An 18,689-nucleotide genomic window follows, 5' to 3' on the forward strand; every position below is an offset into this window, starting at 1 on the left:
CCTGTATGCTTATTGGGTTTGTTCGTGAGTGTACTTGGGTGTGTGCAGATGTTCACATGCATTTGTGTGGAGAAGTGGGGTGGGGCATGTCCACCCACATGACTAGTAAGTGTGTGTAAAAGTGCATTCAGGGAAAGCTCAGGTGACTGGGTACACATGAATCCTAGAGTGCCCTCCCATGAGAATACAATACCAGTGCCCCCCCAGCCCTGGTATAGGGGGTGCCCTGCCTGGCTCCAGCCAGGCCCTGAGCTCATAGCACCCCCCACCCCCCACCTCGCACTCTATTCCCCAGACCCATCCTGCTTGGCCAATTTGCAGCCTCTCGCTCCCAGCTCCCGAGAAGGCCTGCAGCAAAGTCAAGGGGCTGGTGGCCAATTAGTGAGGGGGTTAATCAGGGATCTGGGGACCCCCGGGGGGCGGGAAGCCAAAGGCGGGCATTGGGGTTGGCAGGAGCATGAGCTGCCTGTCATGAGGCTGGGGGAGGGGAGACTGAGCCAGCCGGATGGTGCTGGAAGCCAAGGGTCTGCCTGTGAATTCATGGTTGCTGAGCACTCACAGTGAGGAGCCTGTGTGACTGTGTGTACACTGTGTGCAAAAGACATGTACGTGCATTCAAGTCCTTGCATGTAGTCCTGTATGCAAATGTATGGACATGATTGTGGATGCCATCTGTATGCACGTGTGCAGTTTTGTGCCTGTGTATATGTGGGTGTGCAGTGGTATGCAGATGGGTCTGGGTATGCAAGCATGTCTGGACCTGTGTGCACACATGTATATATAAGGATAAGTGTCTGTGTATACATGTGTGTGCAAGGGCATTGCATACATTTAAGTATGTGCTTCTGCATGCGAACATGTGCACATGAAGTTGACATGGTCCGTGTACATATGTACCATGATATATCTGTGTGCACAGGTGTGCGTACCAGTATGCAGATACATCTGGGTATATGTGCGTGTCTGGATATGTGTGCATGTGTGTGTGTTCTCTGAACAGCCAGAGGCCTGGACCCCCACGTGTGTGCCTGTGTGCACGTGCCTGTGTGCGCCCAGGTCTCAGCCTGTAGGGGGATGCGGGGCTGATGGGCTCCAGGCTCCAGGAGAGAATCTGACAGACGAGACTTGCCGTAGCCCCCGGCCCCGGGAGCCTGTTTTCCAGCTTGCAGAAGCTGTGAGCCCGTGAACTCATCTTATATTAATAGCTGCTGTCTCCTCACTTATTGCAGGGAGAGGCGGTCATGGCCCTGGCGGGGGCTGCCCCCCTCCTCTACACAGGACCTGGGAAGGAGGGGAGGAGAGGTGGGCCCCACCCCCACCCCAAGGCCTACCCTGGCAGAGAGACAGGGTTCTGAGCCCCAGCCTTTGCCTCCCCCAAGCCAGGGAGCCCCCACTGCCCAGTTCACCCTCCTAGGCCTCTGCAACTGGGTGGGGTCAGGCATGGGGTTGGACAACTGGCAAAGGCAGAGAGGCTGGAAGGCTTGACTACTCCCCCCCAAAAAACACACACACACAGGCGCGCACGCGCACACACACAGGCATGTGGTGCTGAGCAGCCCCAGGCCGAGCACCAGCTGAGTCTGAGGCTGAAAGAGACATAGAGGCTTCAGTTTGGGGGGGCAGACATGTCCCTTCTCTCAGGGACCCTCAGTTGGAGAGGGGACACAGCCTTTAGGGGAACGAGGAAGGCAAGACTTCTCTATAAATATTTACTAAGGAGAAGCGCAGCACGGTGTGTTGTATAAACCGCACCTTTACAGCCACAGGAGGGCTTAGCCAAGGAGGCTTCCTGGAGGAAACACAGAGCGGGAAGCACAGGGAAGACCTGAGGTGTATCTGAAGAATCCCGGGAGCAGGGAGAAGCCAGCTAGCCCCACCACGCACAGAGGCCCCAACCCAGGGACAGAGTCAGACACCCTCAGGGTGGGCCCAGGACCCAAGGCAGAGACCGCAGATACAGGCTCCCGGAAATGTCTCAGATCCACCACACAGCCACACCCAGACAGACAGACGAGGACTCACAGCATGAGGGTCCATCACAGGCCCTTGCAGACATGAGGCTGGCCAGCATTCGGCCCTGCTGGGCCCTGGAGCCAGAAGCTAGGATGGGGAAGCAAAGGGCCAAGCCCCCCCAGGGCAGGAGAGGCACCTGGCCCCTCTCCTTCTGGTCCTTGGTGGGTGCTCCTTGGGAGTGAGGCGGAGGCAGCAAGGAGGCCTGTTCCTACACCGCCCCTCCCAAAGGTCTAGGGGTAGCCTGGAGAGCCCCAAATTTTCCCTAGCCTGGGGACAGAGCTCCCTGCCCTGGTTTCCTTGCTTGCTGTTTCTGAGCTGCTCCTGAAACCCATTCCCTCACCTAGGAAAGAAACAGATTTGGAGTCAAATGGACCTGGGTTCAAATCTCAGCTCAACTGTTTTACTATGTGACTTTAGGCAAATCAAACGTCACCTTCAGGAAGACCTTTTGGGGGCACCCTCTTTTAGAGATTACACGCGCTCCCTGTGCCCCTTCTCTGTTTTTCTCTGAGGACTCATCACTCTCTGACATTACCATGTTTTAGCTTATCTCTTTATTACTGTCTCCCCTGGCTAGAATTTAAGCTGTCCATGAGGACAGCAGTGAATAAATGAAAACCCATTCTCTCAGAGCCTCAACTTTCTCTTCTGTAAAGTGGGGAGAGCAATAGTACCACCCAGTGGACCATGGTGATGTGTGCGATGTTTGCCATAGAACAGGTGATTCCTGAGTGGGGGTCTTTTCCCAGGGACCTTCCAGGAAGGTGGGGAGAGAGAGAAGCCTCAGCCAGATCTGGTGGACCCTCCCCACTTTGTGCCTGGACTGGAGCTATGTGTACCTAGGCCCAGGGCCGCCCTCCACCAGCTCTGACCCAGCCCCTGTTGGTGTGTCCACTCCCCTTGGATTCCTGTGGCTACTACTGGGGAGGGGTCTTGAACACCAGGCAGAACTCTCTGGCCAGGGAAATGGAGAAAGACCTGAGTCCTAGCCTGGCACAGCTGTGTGAGTTTGAGCAAGTGGCTGTTCTTCGGGCCTCAGTCTCCCCATCTGTACAGTGGAGATGCTCTGAGGGCTCCACCTCCAGGCTTTGCCCACCCAGGAAGATGGGGGGTTTGGGTAGTCAGAGCTTCCTCTTCAGCCACACCCCAAACCTGCTCCTGCCCTTGCCTGTTGAACATGTCCTTTCTGGTTCCCAAACACCAAAATTCAGGGTTCTGAACACTTACATCCTCAAATGCACACAAGGGCACACGCACACACTTACCATCACTCACCTTTGCATAGCAAAAAAGCTCTTTCAGCTCCTGAATGAACAGACCCCAACCAGCCACCTCCCAAAATGTGGCAGCTGGCTGTGAGAATGAACCCCAATACAAATCTGAGTCCAGAATGTCATAAGCCCTAGGGTTGGGAAGGAAGGAGTTGGGGGAGCATTGGCCAGTAGACAGTGCACAGGTTCTGGAAACAAGTGTTCCTGGTTTGAATTCTGGCTCTATCATTTCCTAGCTGTATGACCTTGAGCTGGCCACTGAATTTCCCTCGGCCAGTTTCCTCATCCATAAAATGGAGAAGTTATTATTACCTGTGCCATGGGATGCTTGTTAGGCATAAATGTGGTAATGGGTGTAGTACACTTAGCGCAGTGCCTACCACACAGCAAACACCCATGACTGGGAAGGGCTGTTGTTAAGAATACCTACATGCTTTGAGTATATACTTCATGCCAAAGCCCAAGCTAAAGCTCATGTGGGCACGATGTAGGCATCTTCAACCCCAAAAGGGTCTAGCAACAGGGGTTCCAGTCCCCAGGGGGAGGTGGGGTTCTTGCCTGGCGGTGCCTGTGTCTGAGCAGGGGGACCCATCAGATTGGCATCCTGGGGTGGGAGGTGTCACCTGCCGGCCACATTCCACCTGGGTCTCCAGCTCCTCATATACCCCACAGGCCCCCAGGCCTGGCATGATCCTCCCATTCCAGGCTGTCCCCCATCAGGCCCCACTCCACCCCCTGCACACACAGACAAATTTATCACAAAATCATTTTTTATTGAGGGTTGGGTCAGGGACAGGAATAGGGATCGCACTGGGGACCATACCCCAGTTGGCAGAGGGGTCTGGTGTTGGCTCGCACCCTTGCCTCCTCTAGGGCACCGCAGGGTGAGGCCTGGCCGCCAGGCTCTGGCTGTGGCGCTGGAGTGGAGCTGGGGTTGCTTGGCCTGGTCCCGGCTGCCGGCCGGGCTGCAGTTTCCCCAAAACGGCCACCAGAGGGCAGCCGGCCCCCAGCGCAGAGGAATTCTCGGTTTCTCAGGTGATGGTTTCTTAAAAAAATAAAAAACCAGAGGCTGGTGTGTTCCCCCTGCAAACCCGAGGGTGGCGGGCCCTGGGAGAAGGCTCTGGTTTCTATGATCTCTTTGATAAAAAACAAGCAAAAATAATAACAAAATACGTGGTTTCTCTCTCTCCCTTTCCCCCCTCTAGGAACTGAGGTCAGAAATGAGGGTGTTGGGGACTGGGAGTACCCTGCTATGGCCTGGATTTCAAGGTGTGGGTCTCTTTTTTTCCCGTTAACACCCATAAATAAATTCATAAATAAATAAATAATAATAGATACTCTCTTTGTATGTGCACATATATACAGATAAATCTTTGTCTTATCTATCAACAGAGTAACTAACCTCTCTGACTCTTTAGTTCAGAAACTCAAAAGTAAAGCAACATGGTCAAGGTCAAGGGAGGGGGAAGATCAGGGACTTGGAATGGCACTGTAAAACACCCAGCAGCATACTGGAACTCCAAGCCAGCTGGGCTGTGCGACATTTCTGAGTGGAACCCTGACCACCTGAACATTCTAGAACCATGGAGCCAGCTGGGCCCTGCAGGGATCTGAACAGAATCCTGTGAAACACCCAAAGTCCTAGAACTCCAGAACCAGCTGGGTCTTGGGGTGCAGAGCTGGAGGGTTGGAACAAAGCCCTGGAGGACCTAACACTCTGGAATTCTGTAGTGATCAGGGCTGAAGGGTCACCAGGATGCGACTAGACATCACTGGGGGAACGGGATCGGAAGAGGATCTTGGAAGAGGAACAGCAGCAGCAGACAGCCCACAGCACCTTCTGCACATCCTGGTTGCGGAAGGCATAGATGATGGGGTTGATCATGGAGTTGTAGGTGGCAGGGAGCAGGGTGAGATAGGTGTAGAGGGGTGGGGAGTGGGCATCGCCCAACAGGCAGTAGACGGTGAAGGGCAGCCAGCAGGCGGCAAAGGCGCCAAGCACCACGGCCAAGGTGGCAATGCCCTTTCGGGTGGCCACGTAGTGGGAGGCAGGCAGCAGGTGCCGCTGGAGGGCAATCTGCTGGGCATGGCGGCAGACGATGCGACAGATCTGGGCATAGAGCTGCAGCATGATGCCAAACACCATGAAGAAAGCGACGGCCAGGACCACCAGATGGTTCTTGGAGAGGGGATACACCACGCCACACGTGGCCCGGGCATCCAGGCAGTTCCAGGCCAGCACAGGCAGCAGCCCCAGGCCCAATGCGCATCCCCACACTAGGGCCAGCATCACATAGGTCCGCGTCACTGTCGTCTCTGAGTAGTAGGTGAGGGCATTGTACAGAGAAAGGTAGCGATCAACGGTGATGGCCAGTAGGCTGCCAATGCTGGCAGTAAAGGCCATGGCCAGCATGCCGACCAGCACCAGGCTCATCTCTGCCGAGCCAATGCAGAAGACAGCAGCAAAGTGCATGACCAGACCCAGGCCTGCCAGCAGGTCTGCCACAGCCAGGCTGCCCACCAGCAGGAACATGGGGGCGTGGAAGGCAGGAGTGCCCACGATGATGGCCACCACCAGCGCGTTCTCACAGGACACTAGGGTACCTGAGATGCACAGCACTACGTCCCAGGCCCTAGGTGAGGGCAGTGGCATGGCTGGGCCTGTGGGCCCCTCTGTTGAGCCCACGCTGCTCGTGTTCATGTTTCCTGGGCCAGCAGAGAGCCAGGCCAGGGGGCTGCCTGCACCCCACATCATGGTACCTGTAGAAGAAAGGCCCTATGAGAAGCTGGCAGGGCTGGGTGCTGAGTGGAGCGGTCTGGAAACAGTGGGAGTCTCACCTCAGGATACCTGGCTGAGTCCCAATGCCTTGTCGCCCCCACTCCTGCCCTGAAGCTCCTTCCAGGGTACCTTTAACCTCCCCTATGCCACCGGGCTAGCAGGAGTCTCTTTTCCTGGGGATCCCTGTCCTGGGTCTCTTCATTCTCCCTTCCAACTCCCTGAGTCCTGCAGGTCTCTTTCTCCTACATGTGTAGCCAGAGGAGGGCAAGATGAAGGACTACCATGAGTGGATGGAGGCCCATTGGATCCAGGAGAAGCTGGGAGAGGCCCAGGACTGGGGGAGGGAAAAACATCTTAAAACTGAGAGCAGCTCTGCTCCCTCCCCACCAGGGAGGATGACGCTCAGCTTCTGAGGCTCACCAGACCCCTCACGATTCTCGGTACTGCCAAACCCAGACTCCGCCCCCAGAGAATGCTCGTGAAGCTCCCGCCAGCCCCCACCCTGCGCTCCTGGGGTAACAACACCTGGGAACTCGGCCTCCCCCAACACACACACACCTAGACTTCTGTCCCCAGCCAGACCTCTCTTTCTGCCTGAACCTCTGGGTCTTTGGAACAGACACCCCCGCTGGAAGCGTGGATCCCTGAGTCAGACCCCTCCCTCTGCCCGGACACCTGGATCTTAGGCCTGACTCCGCCTCCTGCCCGCAGGTCTGGATTCCTAAGTCAGACACCTCCTCCTGCTCGGACGCTTGGGTCCTTGCCCCAGACGCCTCCTGCCGGACCAAACTCAGATGACCATCAGTCCCTTCAGGGCCTCGGGTCCCTGCAGGAGGTCTCACCCCGCGCCGGGCTACCCAGCTGACGGCTCTCAGCACTCAGACACTGGCTCCCCTCCTGCTAGCCCAGACTCAGGGTTCCTGGTCTCGACCTCCGACCCCAGTCAGCCGCTGCGAGCCTTACCGCTTGCCCAGCGCCCCAGAATCCTGACTGCCCTCCCGGACGCCTGGTGTCCGCGGCGGGGCCCGCTACTCACCTCTCGGCACCGGGCGCGGCCGGGCCCCGGGGAGGCTCCGCTCGGGTCCAGGCTGCGCAGGGTGTATGCGGACCCCGAGAAGCCCCCACGGCCACGGGAGAAGCGACGTGAGTCACCCCGCCCCGCCCCCGGCCACCGGTTTGGTGACGTCAGCGGCCCGCCTGGCCAATGGGTGAGCCGCGCTGGGGCGCAGCGCGCGCCGCTCGGCATAGTAATGAGGCCTCGTGCCGCCCGCTCCCCCATTCATAAAAAGCGACCGTGGCTGCGGCCCCGCCCCCTCCTGAGTCGGCCCGCGCTGTCCTTGACGCGGCGCCCTCTAGGGGCCGGGGGTTTCGGGGGCGCTGGTGCGAGAGCCTGGAAGTCCACGGGAGGTTGAGGGGGATGTGTAGGGGGAGCGGAAAGGGAACGCGGATAGACTGTGGGGTGATGGGACTCTCGGGTGGCAAAGGCTGATGGAATTCAGGTGACGGAAACCGAGTGATGGGGCTGAATGGGCGTCCCCGGTGAGGATGGCAGGGGTTGCCAAGACGAAACGGCCCTGAGGTGATGGTGACAGGAGCATGAGGGAACAGGGAGGTGGGTGGCAGTGACGGTATGATCATGGTGACAGGATCTTGGGGGGTGGTGGCAGTGGGACGCTGAGGTAGAGAGGGAAGCCCCCAGGGCAACCATAGCAGTGTCAGGGTGATTCTGTGGCATGATGGGGTTCAGGGATTGCAGGGTGGCAAAAGGCGGTGGCAAAGGAAAGGGAAGATGGAGTGTCCAGGTGATAGGACTTCAGGTCACCGTGACCCTGTCACAAGTGCTGAAGTGACAAGGCTGTGATGAGGGTTGTAGGGTCCTGGAATGAAGATACCAGGTGACTGTGGTGAGTGGACCCCAGGGTGAGTAGGACAGGGTAGAGGGTCTGGACTGACAGTGACCAGGCAGGTAAGTTGCTGCCAGGGCAGGTCCTCGTGATGCTGGGGCTGGCATAAGGAGCTGGGTGACGTCAATCATGTCAGCCCAATAGCGCCCTCACAGCATGGGAGGAGTGGGCCTGGCAAGATTTCAAAACCTAAATTATTTATTCAAGGATCTGGAAAGCCAGCGGGGTGGTGGTAAGGGGCACTCCCCCAGAGCAGCAGGAGTGGGGGAGCCGGGAGGAACTTGGAAGCAGGAAACCTAGCAGCTCAGTCCCCAGGGCAGGCCCCTCTCAACCTCCCATCTTAGACACCCTGGCAGGGTAGGGCATGGAGAAGGAGCTCCCTCTTCCCCAACCCTGCCTGTCCCCAGGCAACCTCTCTCAGCTGACTTCTCCAGATGTGACAGGTATGGCCAGTTCTGGGGGAGGGGAACTGGCTGCTCCTCCTCCCTCTGTCTCTAGCTTTGATCCTCACTGGAATCAACCAGGACTGTGGGATGGGGATGGGGGGCAGGGACCAGGTTAGGGCTTGAGGAAACCGCGGCGGCCCAGATCGTAGGCCCCACCAACTTCTCCCTGCAACACAGAACCACTGCAGCTCCCACAGTCAGTGTAGGGCAGGGAGAAGGAGGTGACAGGCGGTGGCAGGTACATGGGGAGAGGATAGGGTCAGGGCTGGGGAAGATAATGCACTTCAGGTTGGACATGGTGAGTTCGGGGTGTTTAGCAGGTGGTGTGGTCAGGAGTGTAGACTGGTTTCAAATCCCAGTTCCTCCATTTTCTAGCTGCGTGACTTTGGGTGAGTGTCTTAGGCTCTTTGTGCCTAGATTCTCTCATCTATAAGATAGAGGCAATGTTAGTATCTTCTTCATGGGATTGTTGGGAGGGGCCTGGCACATTATCAACACTGGCTATGTTGGCTGCCAATATATCTGGCAGGAGGAGGACACCTGGGAGGCCTAGATGTGCAGGTTCAAGGGGTAGATGACATCACCCAGGGGAGGGAGCAGAGAGTGAGGAGGAGCCTCAGGGAACCCTGCCATTGAGAGCACAGACTGTGGATGAGAATATTGCTGCTCCTGGGCCTTTGCACTGGCTGTTCCCTCTGCCTGGAACCCCTTCACTTCATTCCGGGCACGGAACCCAAGTCACTTCTTCAGGAGCAGGCTTTCCTGACCTCTACCCTAGATTACCACTCCCCTCCCCATCACTCTTTGCCCTCTTTCCTTGACTTATTATTCTTCAGAGCACTTAGCACTCCTGAAATTCTAAATTTATTCCTTTCCAAAAAAGTACGTGTCAGCCCCACCAGGACTGAACAGACTTTGTTCTGTTCTGTGCTGGAGAACAATGCCTGGCATGGAGTAAGTGTTCAATAAATACTTGCTGACAGGATGATTAAACAAAAAGCAGCATCTAGAGAAAGAGAAGGAAAACAGAGAAGGAAAACAGTAGTAATACGCACGGTGTCAAGGAAGGCGGGGGCATCAGAGAGAATACAGGGGCATTAGCGCCCCAGAACCCAGGTATTCACTTTCTCCCCAATCAGAGCCGGGTCCCAACAACTGTCCAGTTGGTCTCAGAGAAGGGTGAAGGCTGTTGGGAGGTTGGCATGAAAGGGTGTATGAGAGGTAATTTCCTGGCCGTCCAGTGGTTAGGACTCTGTGATCCCACTGCAGGGGGCACGGTTTCCATTCCTGGTCGGGGAACAAAGATGCTGCAAGCACATGGAAGAAAGAAAGAAAGAGAGGAAGAGAGAGACAGAGAGGAAGGAAGGAAGGAAGGAAGGAAGGAAAGAAGGAAGGAAGGAAGGGAGGGAGGGAGAAAGAAAGAAGGGGTGTATGAGAGACTATCTTTTATTCTGAGCAGCAGTGGTCTTTTCTATTTTTTCACAGTTTATTAATCCTCTCATGAAATATAGGCAAAATCACCACAGATAAAGTCACTGCAGAATCTTTACTTCTTCCTTTTGCCGGCAGCAACACTGGTCCTTGTGGTCCGCCGACCTCCCTCATTCTGTTCTCGCATTTCTTACGCTGCTTCCTTGAGTTCTTTTTCTTCTCAGGCAGGCCATGTCTTGCAGGGTTGTGTTGGTTTACTTTTCCTTGCATAACCCAAGGAATCGTAAATCACGCCCAAGCCAGTTGTCTTGTCACCACCAAAATGGGTTCTGACTCCAAGTATAAAGATGACGTCTCGTGTGGTCTTGTAGATTTTGGCTACTTTTCCCCAAATGTCTGTCTCGGACACTGTTGCCCTTCCAGGGTGAAGCACATCAGCGACCGTGTTTCCACTGAAGTAGTTGGTTGGCCGGAACTTCCTGATCCGGAGAGGTACGGTGTCATTCATGATGGAGACGATCCTCAGCCAGCCGGGGAGGAAAAGAGTGCACTGATGTTTCTAACCATGAGAAACGCCGGAGACCTAAGAGATGCAAGTGGGGCTGTGGATTTTCATGTGAATACTCTCCCTTATGCTCCAAAACTGCCCCGTGTCAACAGGACAATTGAGGCCATCGCTGCCAACCAGGTCTCCTTTCCGCAAAGATCTGCTGTCTAGAGGAAGGGGCAGCCCTTCCTCTTCTCTCCTACTCATGCCCTCTGCCCTGCCTCCTTGATTCCTTCCCATCACTGACACCCCCCTCCAGTCCTTCCCACCTACCAGGTGCCAGATGAGAGCCCAGTACTTACAAGAGTCCTGAATCCCCATTTCACAGGTGAAGCCTAGAGAAGCCAGGGACTTGCCCCAAATTGCACAGTAAATGGCAGAGCTGGGATCTGAAGCCATTCCATCTGCAACCAAATCCAGTGTGTCTTCATTCTAGCCTAGATGTCACCATCTCCTCAGAAGGGGCTGGGAGTGAAGTTGAACTAGGGCTGATAGTACTTGCAGTTCCCCAGGTGACCACCAGATGGCTGTGAGGGCTCACCTCCAGGTAAGACTTCTTACCTCTTCAATCTGCAGAATCCTATGGGCCTAGGCTCTGGAGGGAGGTGTGTGTGAGAGAGACACAGATACTGTCTACACAAGCTCCTTGTCCAAGCCCCAAGAATCTGGGCATCATCAGCGCACACATTCTTAGCACTGACTCATTCATTCAGCCAATATTCACTGACAGTTCCCCTGGGCTTGGGTTTGAAAGGGTGCTGCAGACAGAAAGATGATGTGGCCATATCCCTGCATTTTGAACATTCAATAAATATTTATTGAGCATATACTATTTGCCAGGCACCATTCTAGGCACAGAGGATACAGCAATGAACAAAAATCTCTGCCTTCTTCATGGAGCTTCCATTCTGATGGGGAGATGGACAATCTACGAATAAAAACTTAATATGATACTAAGTAGGGATCCCTTGAGGGTCTCACAGACCAGTGAGACAGGCAAACATGTACACAGTCACAAGATGGTACAGTATGGTTATTTGGTAATCACCTGCTTAGCTTTTATGTGTGCAGGGAGTTAACTACAGATGAAGATAAACATGGTCCCTGCCTTCCTGGAACTCACTTATAGCCTAAGAAACAAATGAGTAATTAATTATACAGTTGATACGTGTTCTGAAGGAACAAAAGGAGGCATGATGATGTAGAATAACCAGGAGACCTGTTTTAAGTAGGGAAGTCATGGAGCAGGTCAGTTGAAGAGAGGATAGAGGAGTTTCAAGGAGAGGGCACAGCAGGTACCAAGTCTTAGGAGGAAAAGAGTTGATGTGTTTGAGGAACAGAGAGGAGGCTAGTGTGTCTGGAGCCAAAGGAGCCATGGGGAGAGTAGGAGTTGAGCTCAGAGAGGTAGGCAGGGGGAAGATCATGCTAGTATTGGAGAGCAGTGAGCCATTGGTGGCTTAAACATGGGAATGGTACGATTTGACTTACATTTTCAAAGGATTGCTCTGGCTGCTGAGTGGGGAACAGACTGGAGGTGGGGAGCAGAAGCAGAAGCCCTACCAGGAGGCCACTGCAGTCACCAAGGCAAGATATGGTGAGGGGATGAGGGCTTCGGTGCGGGAAAGCAGATGGATTTGGATCCACCACCTGGGACAAGTGCCACAGCAGCTCAGCCTTGCTCCACGACAGTCACAGAGGGCTTCCTGCAGGCGGTGCCCATTTTGCATTGTCCTGAAGGATTAGTCTGCCAGACACATGTAGTCAGGAGAGGAGGAGGACCCTCCAGGAGAGAGAACAGCTATAGGATAAAGGCAAGGAGGTACAAAAGAGGGTGTGTGTTGGGGGAAAGGCTGTTCTATTTTCTCAGAGGGTAAGAAGATGTTGGGGTGAGCACAAGACTTCCATGAATCACAGGGCTGTGAAGGCCAAGCTGAACTGAAAATTGTTTCATGGTTGAATCCATGTTTTCAGGACAGCCCTGCACTGTGAGGGCCGAGCTGGGAGGGTCCTGGAGGCTGAGAGGCAGTGTGAGGCCAGCAAAGGGAAGATGAGGGAGCAGGACACAGGAGAGACGTAGAGGCAGAATCTGCAGGACTAAAGTCTGGGGGCTGAGACAGTGGGAGGGAGTGAGGATGAGACCATGGTTTCCAATCAGGTGCCGGGGGGAATGAAGGGGCCTCCCTGAGTGGGGAAGGGAGACCAGGCAGTTTCAGGGGCCTGAGGCACACTCAGGTAGAGGTGCCCAGGAAGCAGATGGACCCTCAGGAGGCATAGCAGAGGGGAGAGTAGCCTCTGACCTCACTGGATCCTGGGTCCACATCCTGGCCCCCTTCCTAACTGTGTGCCCTGAGCAAGTGATTTTACTAGCGGCCTGCAAACTGGAGATAACAAAACCCGTGCTTAGAGGGTAGTTGAGGACATCAGAAGAGAAGCTGCAAGTAAAACTGCTTAGTAGAATGTACATTCTGCTAGTAGTAAGTCGTTAATAGTTGTTAATTACGTATTATTAGTTACAGGTGTGGCAGCTGGGGAGCGAGCACTGGGCTGGAGATGGAGATATGGGACTCGTTGGCTTTCAGTTGGGAACTGATGGCAGAGTAATGGATGAGATGACCCCAGGAGAGGAGAAACAGAGCTCAGGACTGAACTGGGCCACCGGAGATGAAGACGGGGAAGGAGGAAAAGGAGGAGTAGAGAAGGGGGAGAAGGAGAGGGGAGGGGTGGGGAAAGGGGAGAATGGAGGATGGGGGGAAGAGGAAGAGGAGGTGTATTCTAAGGAACCTGAGAAGTGGCTGCAGAGAGGAAGGCTGTGGAAAGGCCCACTTGTCCCAGTAACAATGAGACCGCCGACTTGGCCAGAGGGGATGTGGTGGGTCAGAAGTAGACGCGGTGTGTTGAGGGGCAGAAGAGAGGAGGGTGCAACGGGTAAAGCGAGGTGGGCTGCCAGAGCCTGGAGGCCGATCCTCGAGGTCCTGGGGCCTGGCTGGAGGACGCCCTTGACGCAAGCCCGGAAGTCAGGAAAGTGACTTTGCTTCAAATCCAGATTTTGCCACTAACTGTGACCTCCGACTAGTCACTCACTTTTTCTGAGCCTCAGTTTCCTCACCTGTGAAGTAGGGATAATAATGCAGCAGTTTTCGTGAAACTGAGGGTGGGGGAATCCAGCAACCTGTCCGGCTACCGGTCCTGGACTCCGCCCCCTTCTGCAGGAGCCCCGCCCCAGACCCCGAACCCCCGCCCCCACCAGGCCGCGCCCACTACCCACGCCCTACCTGACCCCGCCTCAGACCACAAAACCCCGCCCCACCTGGTGGTGTCACTAGCCCCCTCCCTGCCAGAGCCACGCCCACCTGGCCTCGCCCAGGTTGCCCGGGTCTCGCTCCCTACACCCCGGCGGAGCCGAGTCCAGAAGGGACGCGCCACACCAGCACTCAGCAGACCCCGACCCCCAGGCTCCGCCTCCGCGCCATGGCCGCGCCGGGATCCCGCGCCTTACGGGCTGCGCTCTGTGGCGGCTGCTGCTGCCTCCTCCTGTGTGCCCAGCTCGTTGTGGCTGGTAACGCGTGCCCTTCACCCAGCCGCCTGCCAGGAGCAGTCGGGGGTTGAGGGGGCGGGAGGGGAGTTTTCCACATGTGTGCGGGGCTCCTGGGGTGGGTAGAAGGGGACTCCAGCTGTGTGTGGATTCCTGTGTGTACATGTAGGCGCCAGGTGTGAGGGAGCTTCAGGTGTATGGAAGTGAAGCGGCCCTAGGTGTATGGGGGGTTAGCTCCCGATGTATGCAAAGGGAGGGTGCTCTGGGTGAATGTCAGGGAGGTTGTTGGTGTGTGTAACCATGTGTTTGTGGAAACTGCAGATGGGCAGAGGGGCTTGGGGGATCCAGGTGAGTGTATGTGTGCAGAGGGTGAGATCCACCGAAGTGGGGAAGGGGGGCTGTAGCTTGGGTTCAAAGTGCTGCACCCATGCTACTCCCAGGTAAAGGAGCTCGAGGCTTTGGGCGGGGAGCCCTGCTCCGCATGAACATCTGGCCAGCTGTCCAAGGGGCCTGCAAACAGCTGAAGCTCTGTGAGCATTGTGTGGAGGGGAACAGAGCACACAACCTCACTGACTGCGTGTGGGAGCAGTGTCAGCCGGAGGAGCCAGGTATGGAGTCAGGCCCTCCCCAAGTTTAGTGCCCCCAGTTATGAACACCAAGGCCTTGGCCCCACCCCCTAAACCTCTTCCCTGAACCTTCTCCCACCAGGACACTGTGTGGCCCAAGCTGAGGTGGTCAAGGAAGGTTGCTCTGTCTACAACCGCTCAGAGTCATGTCCAGGTAAGGGGGCTCCTGCTGGCCTAAGTCAAGTTGGAGGGAAGGGGCTGAGGTGTCCCCAGTCAGAGCCTGCCTCCAATATGGAATTGGCCTCTCCCAGAGAGTAGACTATGCCCACGAACACCGGGGTCCCGTTTCAGTTCTGCCTTTAGCTCACTGAGAAGTCCCTTCCCCTCTCTGGCCTGTTTCCTCCTCTGTAAATTGGTGCAGCCAGAGGATCTAGGACAAGCATGTAGAGAGGATGGGGGAGCTAGCTCTTCTATTTTAAACCATAGTGAGGACTTTGGAAGTTCAGAAGGGAATGGGGGGAGGGCTTCTTGGAGGAGGTGGCATCAGAGATGACACTTAAAGGTAGAGTGGAAAGAGGGCACATCTGGTGGAAGGAACTGTGTGAACTAAGGCTTGAAAGTGTGTTGGGTGGGCCTGGGTTGGGGTCTTGATGGGAATTGGGGGTGGGGATCTGGATTATTATGGATTCCCTGTCTCTTCAGCTGTGCACCACCATCCCACTTATGAACCGAAGACCATCACAACAGGTAGGTACTACCTGGGGGAATGGGAGGTCTAGAGGTGCAGGGAAAGACAGAGCTGGGCTCAGGCACTGACGAGATCTGTGACCTCAGCCCTGTGATTTCTCCCTCTGAGCCTGTTTCCACATCTGTAAAGTGAGTTGGATAATACTTCACAAAGTTGCTGTGAGGATTTTATGAGAAGATGTATAGCACCTAGTTCAGTTTCTGATGCATAGAAGGTGATCGAGAAATGATGGTTCCCATCCCTTCTCCCAACACCAGAGAACTCAGGATGACCCCCTCTGGACCTACTTGGTGCTGAGGGTATATGGCTCAGGTTGCCAAGGTGTCCTCAGTGACTACCTACTGCAACGTCCAGGCCCAGAGAGGGTCACCAAGCAGGTTCCTGGCAGAACAGAGGCAAGAACCCCACCCCTTGGTTCCCACTGCCCCTCAGGGCCTGGAGGTCAGCAGGCTTGGCAAGGATGGCTGAAGAGGCTCTTGGTTAATTAAAGCCAGAAACGTGATCTTAGGGGCTGAATTATTGATGGCTCAACTCCCTCCGGCTTGAGCCCCAGATCAGTGTTGTACAGCTTATTTCTTCCCTCTTCTGCTCCTCTTTCCCCAGTGCCCTTCTCTGGGGCTCCCTGAGCTGCAGCTGGGACTACCCTTTGCCCTTCATATTCTCAGACCCCCCCCCTTCCACAAGCTACTCCCTCTGGGACGTGGACCCAGCTCCCAACTGGGCCCCTTTCACTGCCCCAGAATGATCTTCCACCACCATCCCTGCCCTGCCCTGCTCTGGGCACCTGGCCCAGGGCCTGAAATTGAATCCCTGGTGGGAGTTGATGGCTAACGTGGCACAGCTGGGAGCCACCCAGACGTCCTGGCAACCGTGGGCCACAAGGCGGGGGCAGGGGAAAGGGTCCGGGGATGCTGTGTGAGTCTGGCTATGCCCTAACTGTGGGGTGACTTTGGACAGGCCTGGCACTCAGAGCCTGGCTTCTCCCTCTGACGTACGTCATCAAGTCTTCATTTATCTACTTGGTAGGGTGTGGGCCTCCACTTCTTCCTCTGCTCCTTCCCTCCCTAAGTAAGGGCTCTGGCATTGGGTGACTCCAGGGTCTCGGGACTTAGGAGTCCTGAAAGGAGACCACAGCATCTGTATCTGGGCTTCAAACAAGACCCAAGGCTGAGAGCGACTCTGAGCTGAAGCGGGTGTGGATGTCCAAGTTCTGGGTCCGTCCTCACCCTGTTGGGCCCCTGTGGAAGAGGGAGGCTGGCAGGGAGCTCAGTCACCATCTGGTCCCTGCAGTCAGGAGGCTCAGAGAGGGTGTAAGAGGCATCAAGCCACCGAGCAGCTCAGCAGCAGAGCCAGGGCCGAGCGAAGGCCCTGTCTCCCCAGCCAGGCACTGGCCCTCCCCACAGACACTTGCCAACCGCCCACGGGGTCTGGGTTGAACTTCTGAGCCTGCCGCTCAAGGCTCCCATGGTGAGGCCTGGGGCCTCCAGATGACCTGTGCCGGGTATTGGGGTGGGGCTGGGCTCCTGGCCCACAGCGGCCTGCTGTGACCTCCTCCCTGCAGAGGGCCCTTCGGTCCCCGAGGCGCACGGCCCTGGCTTTGACGGGGCCAGCTTCATTGGTGGCGTCGTGCTGGTGCTAAGCCTGCAGACAGTGGCCTTCTTTGTCCTGCGCTTCCTCAAGGCCAAGGACAGCACCTACCAGACACTGTGAGTACCCAGCCCGCCGAGTTCCAGCTCACTGCCCACCTGCCCCCCTCTCTTGCCCCTCAGGTCCCTGTTAGCGCGGATGCGTTGTCTTCCCCATGGGGCAGCCTTAGGGGCGATGAGTCCCTCCCAACCTCCCCCATGTGAGCCACACCCCTTCTCCCTCCTCCAGCTGTGGGGTTCTCTCTGCTGGGTGTTGGCCGGGGCAGGACTCAGCCTGGGCCCGGCGTCTGCGAGCCCAACTGAGCCCACCTGTCTTTGTCCCCTCATGCTGCCAGCAGGGAGGAGAACCAGTAGGTGACAGCACAGGCAGCCTTCGGCCTGCAGCTCTGTGGCCACGGGCAGGAGCCTGGGCCCTGTGTGCGGTTTGGTTTTCCTCTGAGAAGGGGAGCTGCTCTGAGGCCCCCGTGTGCTGTGGCCCCATGTGTGCTGTGGGGCGGATCGCTGCAGCCTCCATTAAAGTGTTTGCTCTTTTGACCACCGCCTGCTCTCTGAGGGTGGGTGTCCTTGGCCTGGCTGAGGTGGGGCCACTGCCCTGAGTGCCCTCTCTGTCTGGCCTCTGCAGAATCTGACCCCCTTCAGGCCTGGATTCCACACTCAGGGGAAAAAGGATGAAGAGGCTGCCCTCTTGACCCGCTTGTGGGCACTAGGGGTGGGAGAAACTGTGGTCACCAAATTCTGGCCCCTGTGGGCACCGAGCAGGCTCGGTGCCCAGTACCTGACATCCCCTCCTGTCTGGGCCTGGTACCTGCAGATGAGAGCATCCTTCAACCACCTCCTGTCTCATCCATCATCCCTGTGGGGCCCCCTGCCTGGTACTAGGTCTGGAGCCTGCCTCCTCCCATCAACCTGGCCTGGACACTGCCCCCAAATAAAGGAGCTCTTTCCAGCACTGTGTTTTATGTCCCATGTCTTGGGCTGTGTGTGGATTGGATAGGGTGGGGTTATGGCCACTGTCCTCTCCTTAATGGAAATTCTGACTTGAACTGATACTGTCATCTTTTAAAATATTTTTATTTGCGGGAATTCCCCTGGTGGTCCAGTGGTTAGGACTCAGCGCTCTTACTTCTGGGGCTGGGTTCAATCCCTGGTTGGGGAACTAAGATCCCACAAGCCAAAACAAAAAATATTTTTATTTGTTACATGTGTTTAATCCCCTCCTCCACCACTTTATAGATAAGGGTACAGAGACACAGAAAGGTAAGCACACCTGCTTAAGATCACACAGAGTGGAATGGGGCAGGGCTGGGATTTGAATCCAGGTTTTTCTGACTCTAGAATGAGCAGAACTTCAGAACTCCTCTGCAGAGGCATCTCCAGGCTCTTTTGCCTTCTAAAGTTGGGTCTCTGCCCCAGTGCCAAGGTGGAGGTGCCCCCGGGACCCTCCACAGGGTACTTCTGGCCTTCCTTGAGCAGGCCCTTCTGGAAAGCTCCACCCGTGCCCACCTCCCCCTCTTTACCCCCCATCCCTGGGCCCAGAAGTCTTCCCTGACTAGTAACATCACCTATCAATGGGGTACTTGCTGGAAACCAGGCATGTGGCTGAGAGTCTAACATCAGTATCTGATTTAGTCCCATGACTGTCCTAGGAAGCTGAGACGCAATAGAGAGTCATGGGTGAAAGTTCAGCCTGTGGAGCCTGACTGCTCTGTGTGAATGGGAACAAGTTAATTGAACAGCTCTTGGCCTCAGTTTCCTCGTCTGTAAAGTTGGGTAGCAGCGGTTCCATCTCTGTGGGATATGGGGAAG

At 55.9% G+C, this 18,689-nt stretch overlaps 2 protein-coding genes and 2 long non-coding RNA genes across 7 annotated transcripts; 2 read left to right on the forward strand and 2 right to left on the reverse strand.

Annotated features, from left to right (window-relative positions):
• Positions 1-4,036: 4,036 nt before the first annotated feature.
• On the reverse strand, positions 4,037-7,620 carry GPR3 (G protein-coupled receptor 3). The gene is made up of 2 exons (XM_027109523.1): positions 7,100-7,620; positions 4,037-6,044 (listed from the first exon to the last, which is right to left on the reverse strand). Exon 2 carries the CDS (start codon positions 6,037-6,039, stop codon positions 5,047-5,049), a length of 993 nt encoding a protein of 330 aa, XP_026965324.1. The 5' UTR covers positions 6,040-6,044; positions 7,100-7,620; the 3' UTR covers positions 4,037-5,046.
• A 2,267-nt stretch (positions 7,621-9,887) lies between these two features.
• LOC113621968 (uncharacterized) lies at positions 9,888-10,805 on the reverse strand. The gene is made up of 2 exons (XR_003433368.1): positions 10,694-10,805; positions 9,888-10,427 (listed from the first exon to the last, which is right to left on the reverse strand). It is a non-coding gene; the product is annotated as an uncharacterized LOC113621968 (long non-coding RNA).
• LOC113621966 (uncharacterized) lies at positions 10,796-12,188 on the forward strand. The gene is made up of 2 exons (XR_003433364.1): positions 10,796-10,938; positions 11,890-12,188. It is a non-coding gene; the product is annotated as an uncharacterized LOC113621966 (long non-coding RNA).
• A 1,567-nt stretch (positions 12,189-13,755) lies between these two features.
• CD164L2 (CD164 molecule like 2) lies at positions 13,756-17,832 on the forward strand. Of its 4 annotated transcripts, none has more exons than XM_027109524.1 (6): positions 13,756-13,947; positions 14,364-14,531; positions 14,632-14,703; positions 15,192-15,236; positions 16,799-16,943; positions 17,219-17,832. In XM_027109524.1, exons 1-6 carry the CDS (start codon positions 13,860-13,862, stop codon positions 17,235-17,237), a joined length of 537 nt encoding a protein of 178 aa, XP_026965325.1. In that variant the 5' UTR covers positions 13,756-13,859; the 3' UTR covers positions 17,238-17,832. The 4 variants fall into 4 exon arrangements, with proteins under 4 accessions (XP_026965325.1, XP_026965329.1, XP_026965326.1 ...); XM_027109525.1 differs by having other exon boundaries at positions 13,760-13,947; positions 17,222-17,832; XM_027109527.1 differs by having other exon boundaries at positions 13,762-13,947; positions 17,506-17,832.
• Positions 17,833-18,689: the final 857 nt, after the last annotated feature.

The sequence above is a fragment of the Aethalodelphis obliquidens genome, unplaced genomic scaffold (genome assembly GCF_003676395.1).
Source record: "Aethalodelphis obliquidens isolate GAN/ISIS:26980383/991018 unplaced genomic scaffold, ASM367639v1 scaffold9, whole genome shotgun sequence".
NCBI lineage: Eukaryota > Metazoa > Chordata > Mammalia > Artiodactyla > Delphinidae > Aethalodelphis > Aethalodelphis obliquidens.

What these genes read in the sequence shown, in the direction of transcription:
- CD164L2 (XM_027109524.1), top strand. Translation starts at nt 13,860, where the DNA reads ATGGCCGCGCCGGGATCCCGCGCCTTACGGGCTGCGCTCTGTGGCGGC. An exon ending in TGCCCAGCTCGTTGTGGCTG is followed by an intron (nt 13,948 to 14,363) that starts GTAACGCGTGCC and finishes TGCTACTCCCAG; the next exon opens with GTAAAGGAGCTCGAGGCTTT. An exon ending in GTGTCAGCCGGAGGAGCCAG is followed by an intron (nt 14,532 to 14,631) that starts GTATGGAGTCAG and finishes TTCTCCCACCAG; the next exon opens with GACACTGTGTGGCCCAAGCT.
- GPR3 (XM_027109523.1), bottom strand. Translation starts at nt 6,039, where the DNA reads ATGATGTGGGGTGCAGGCAGCCCCCTGGCCTGGCTCTCTGCTGGCCCA.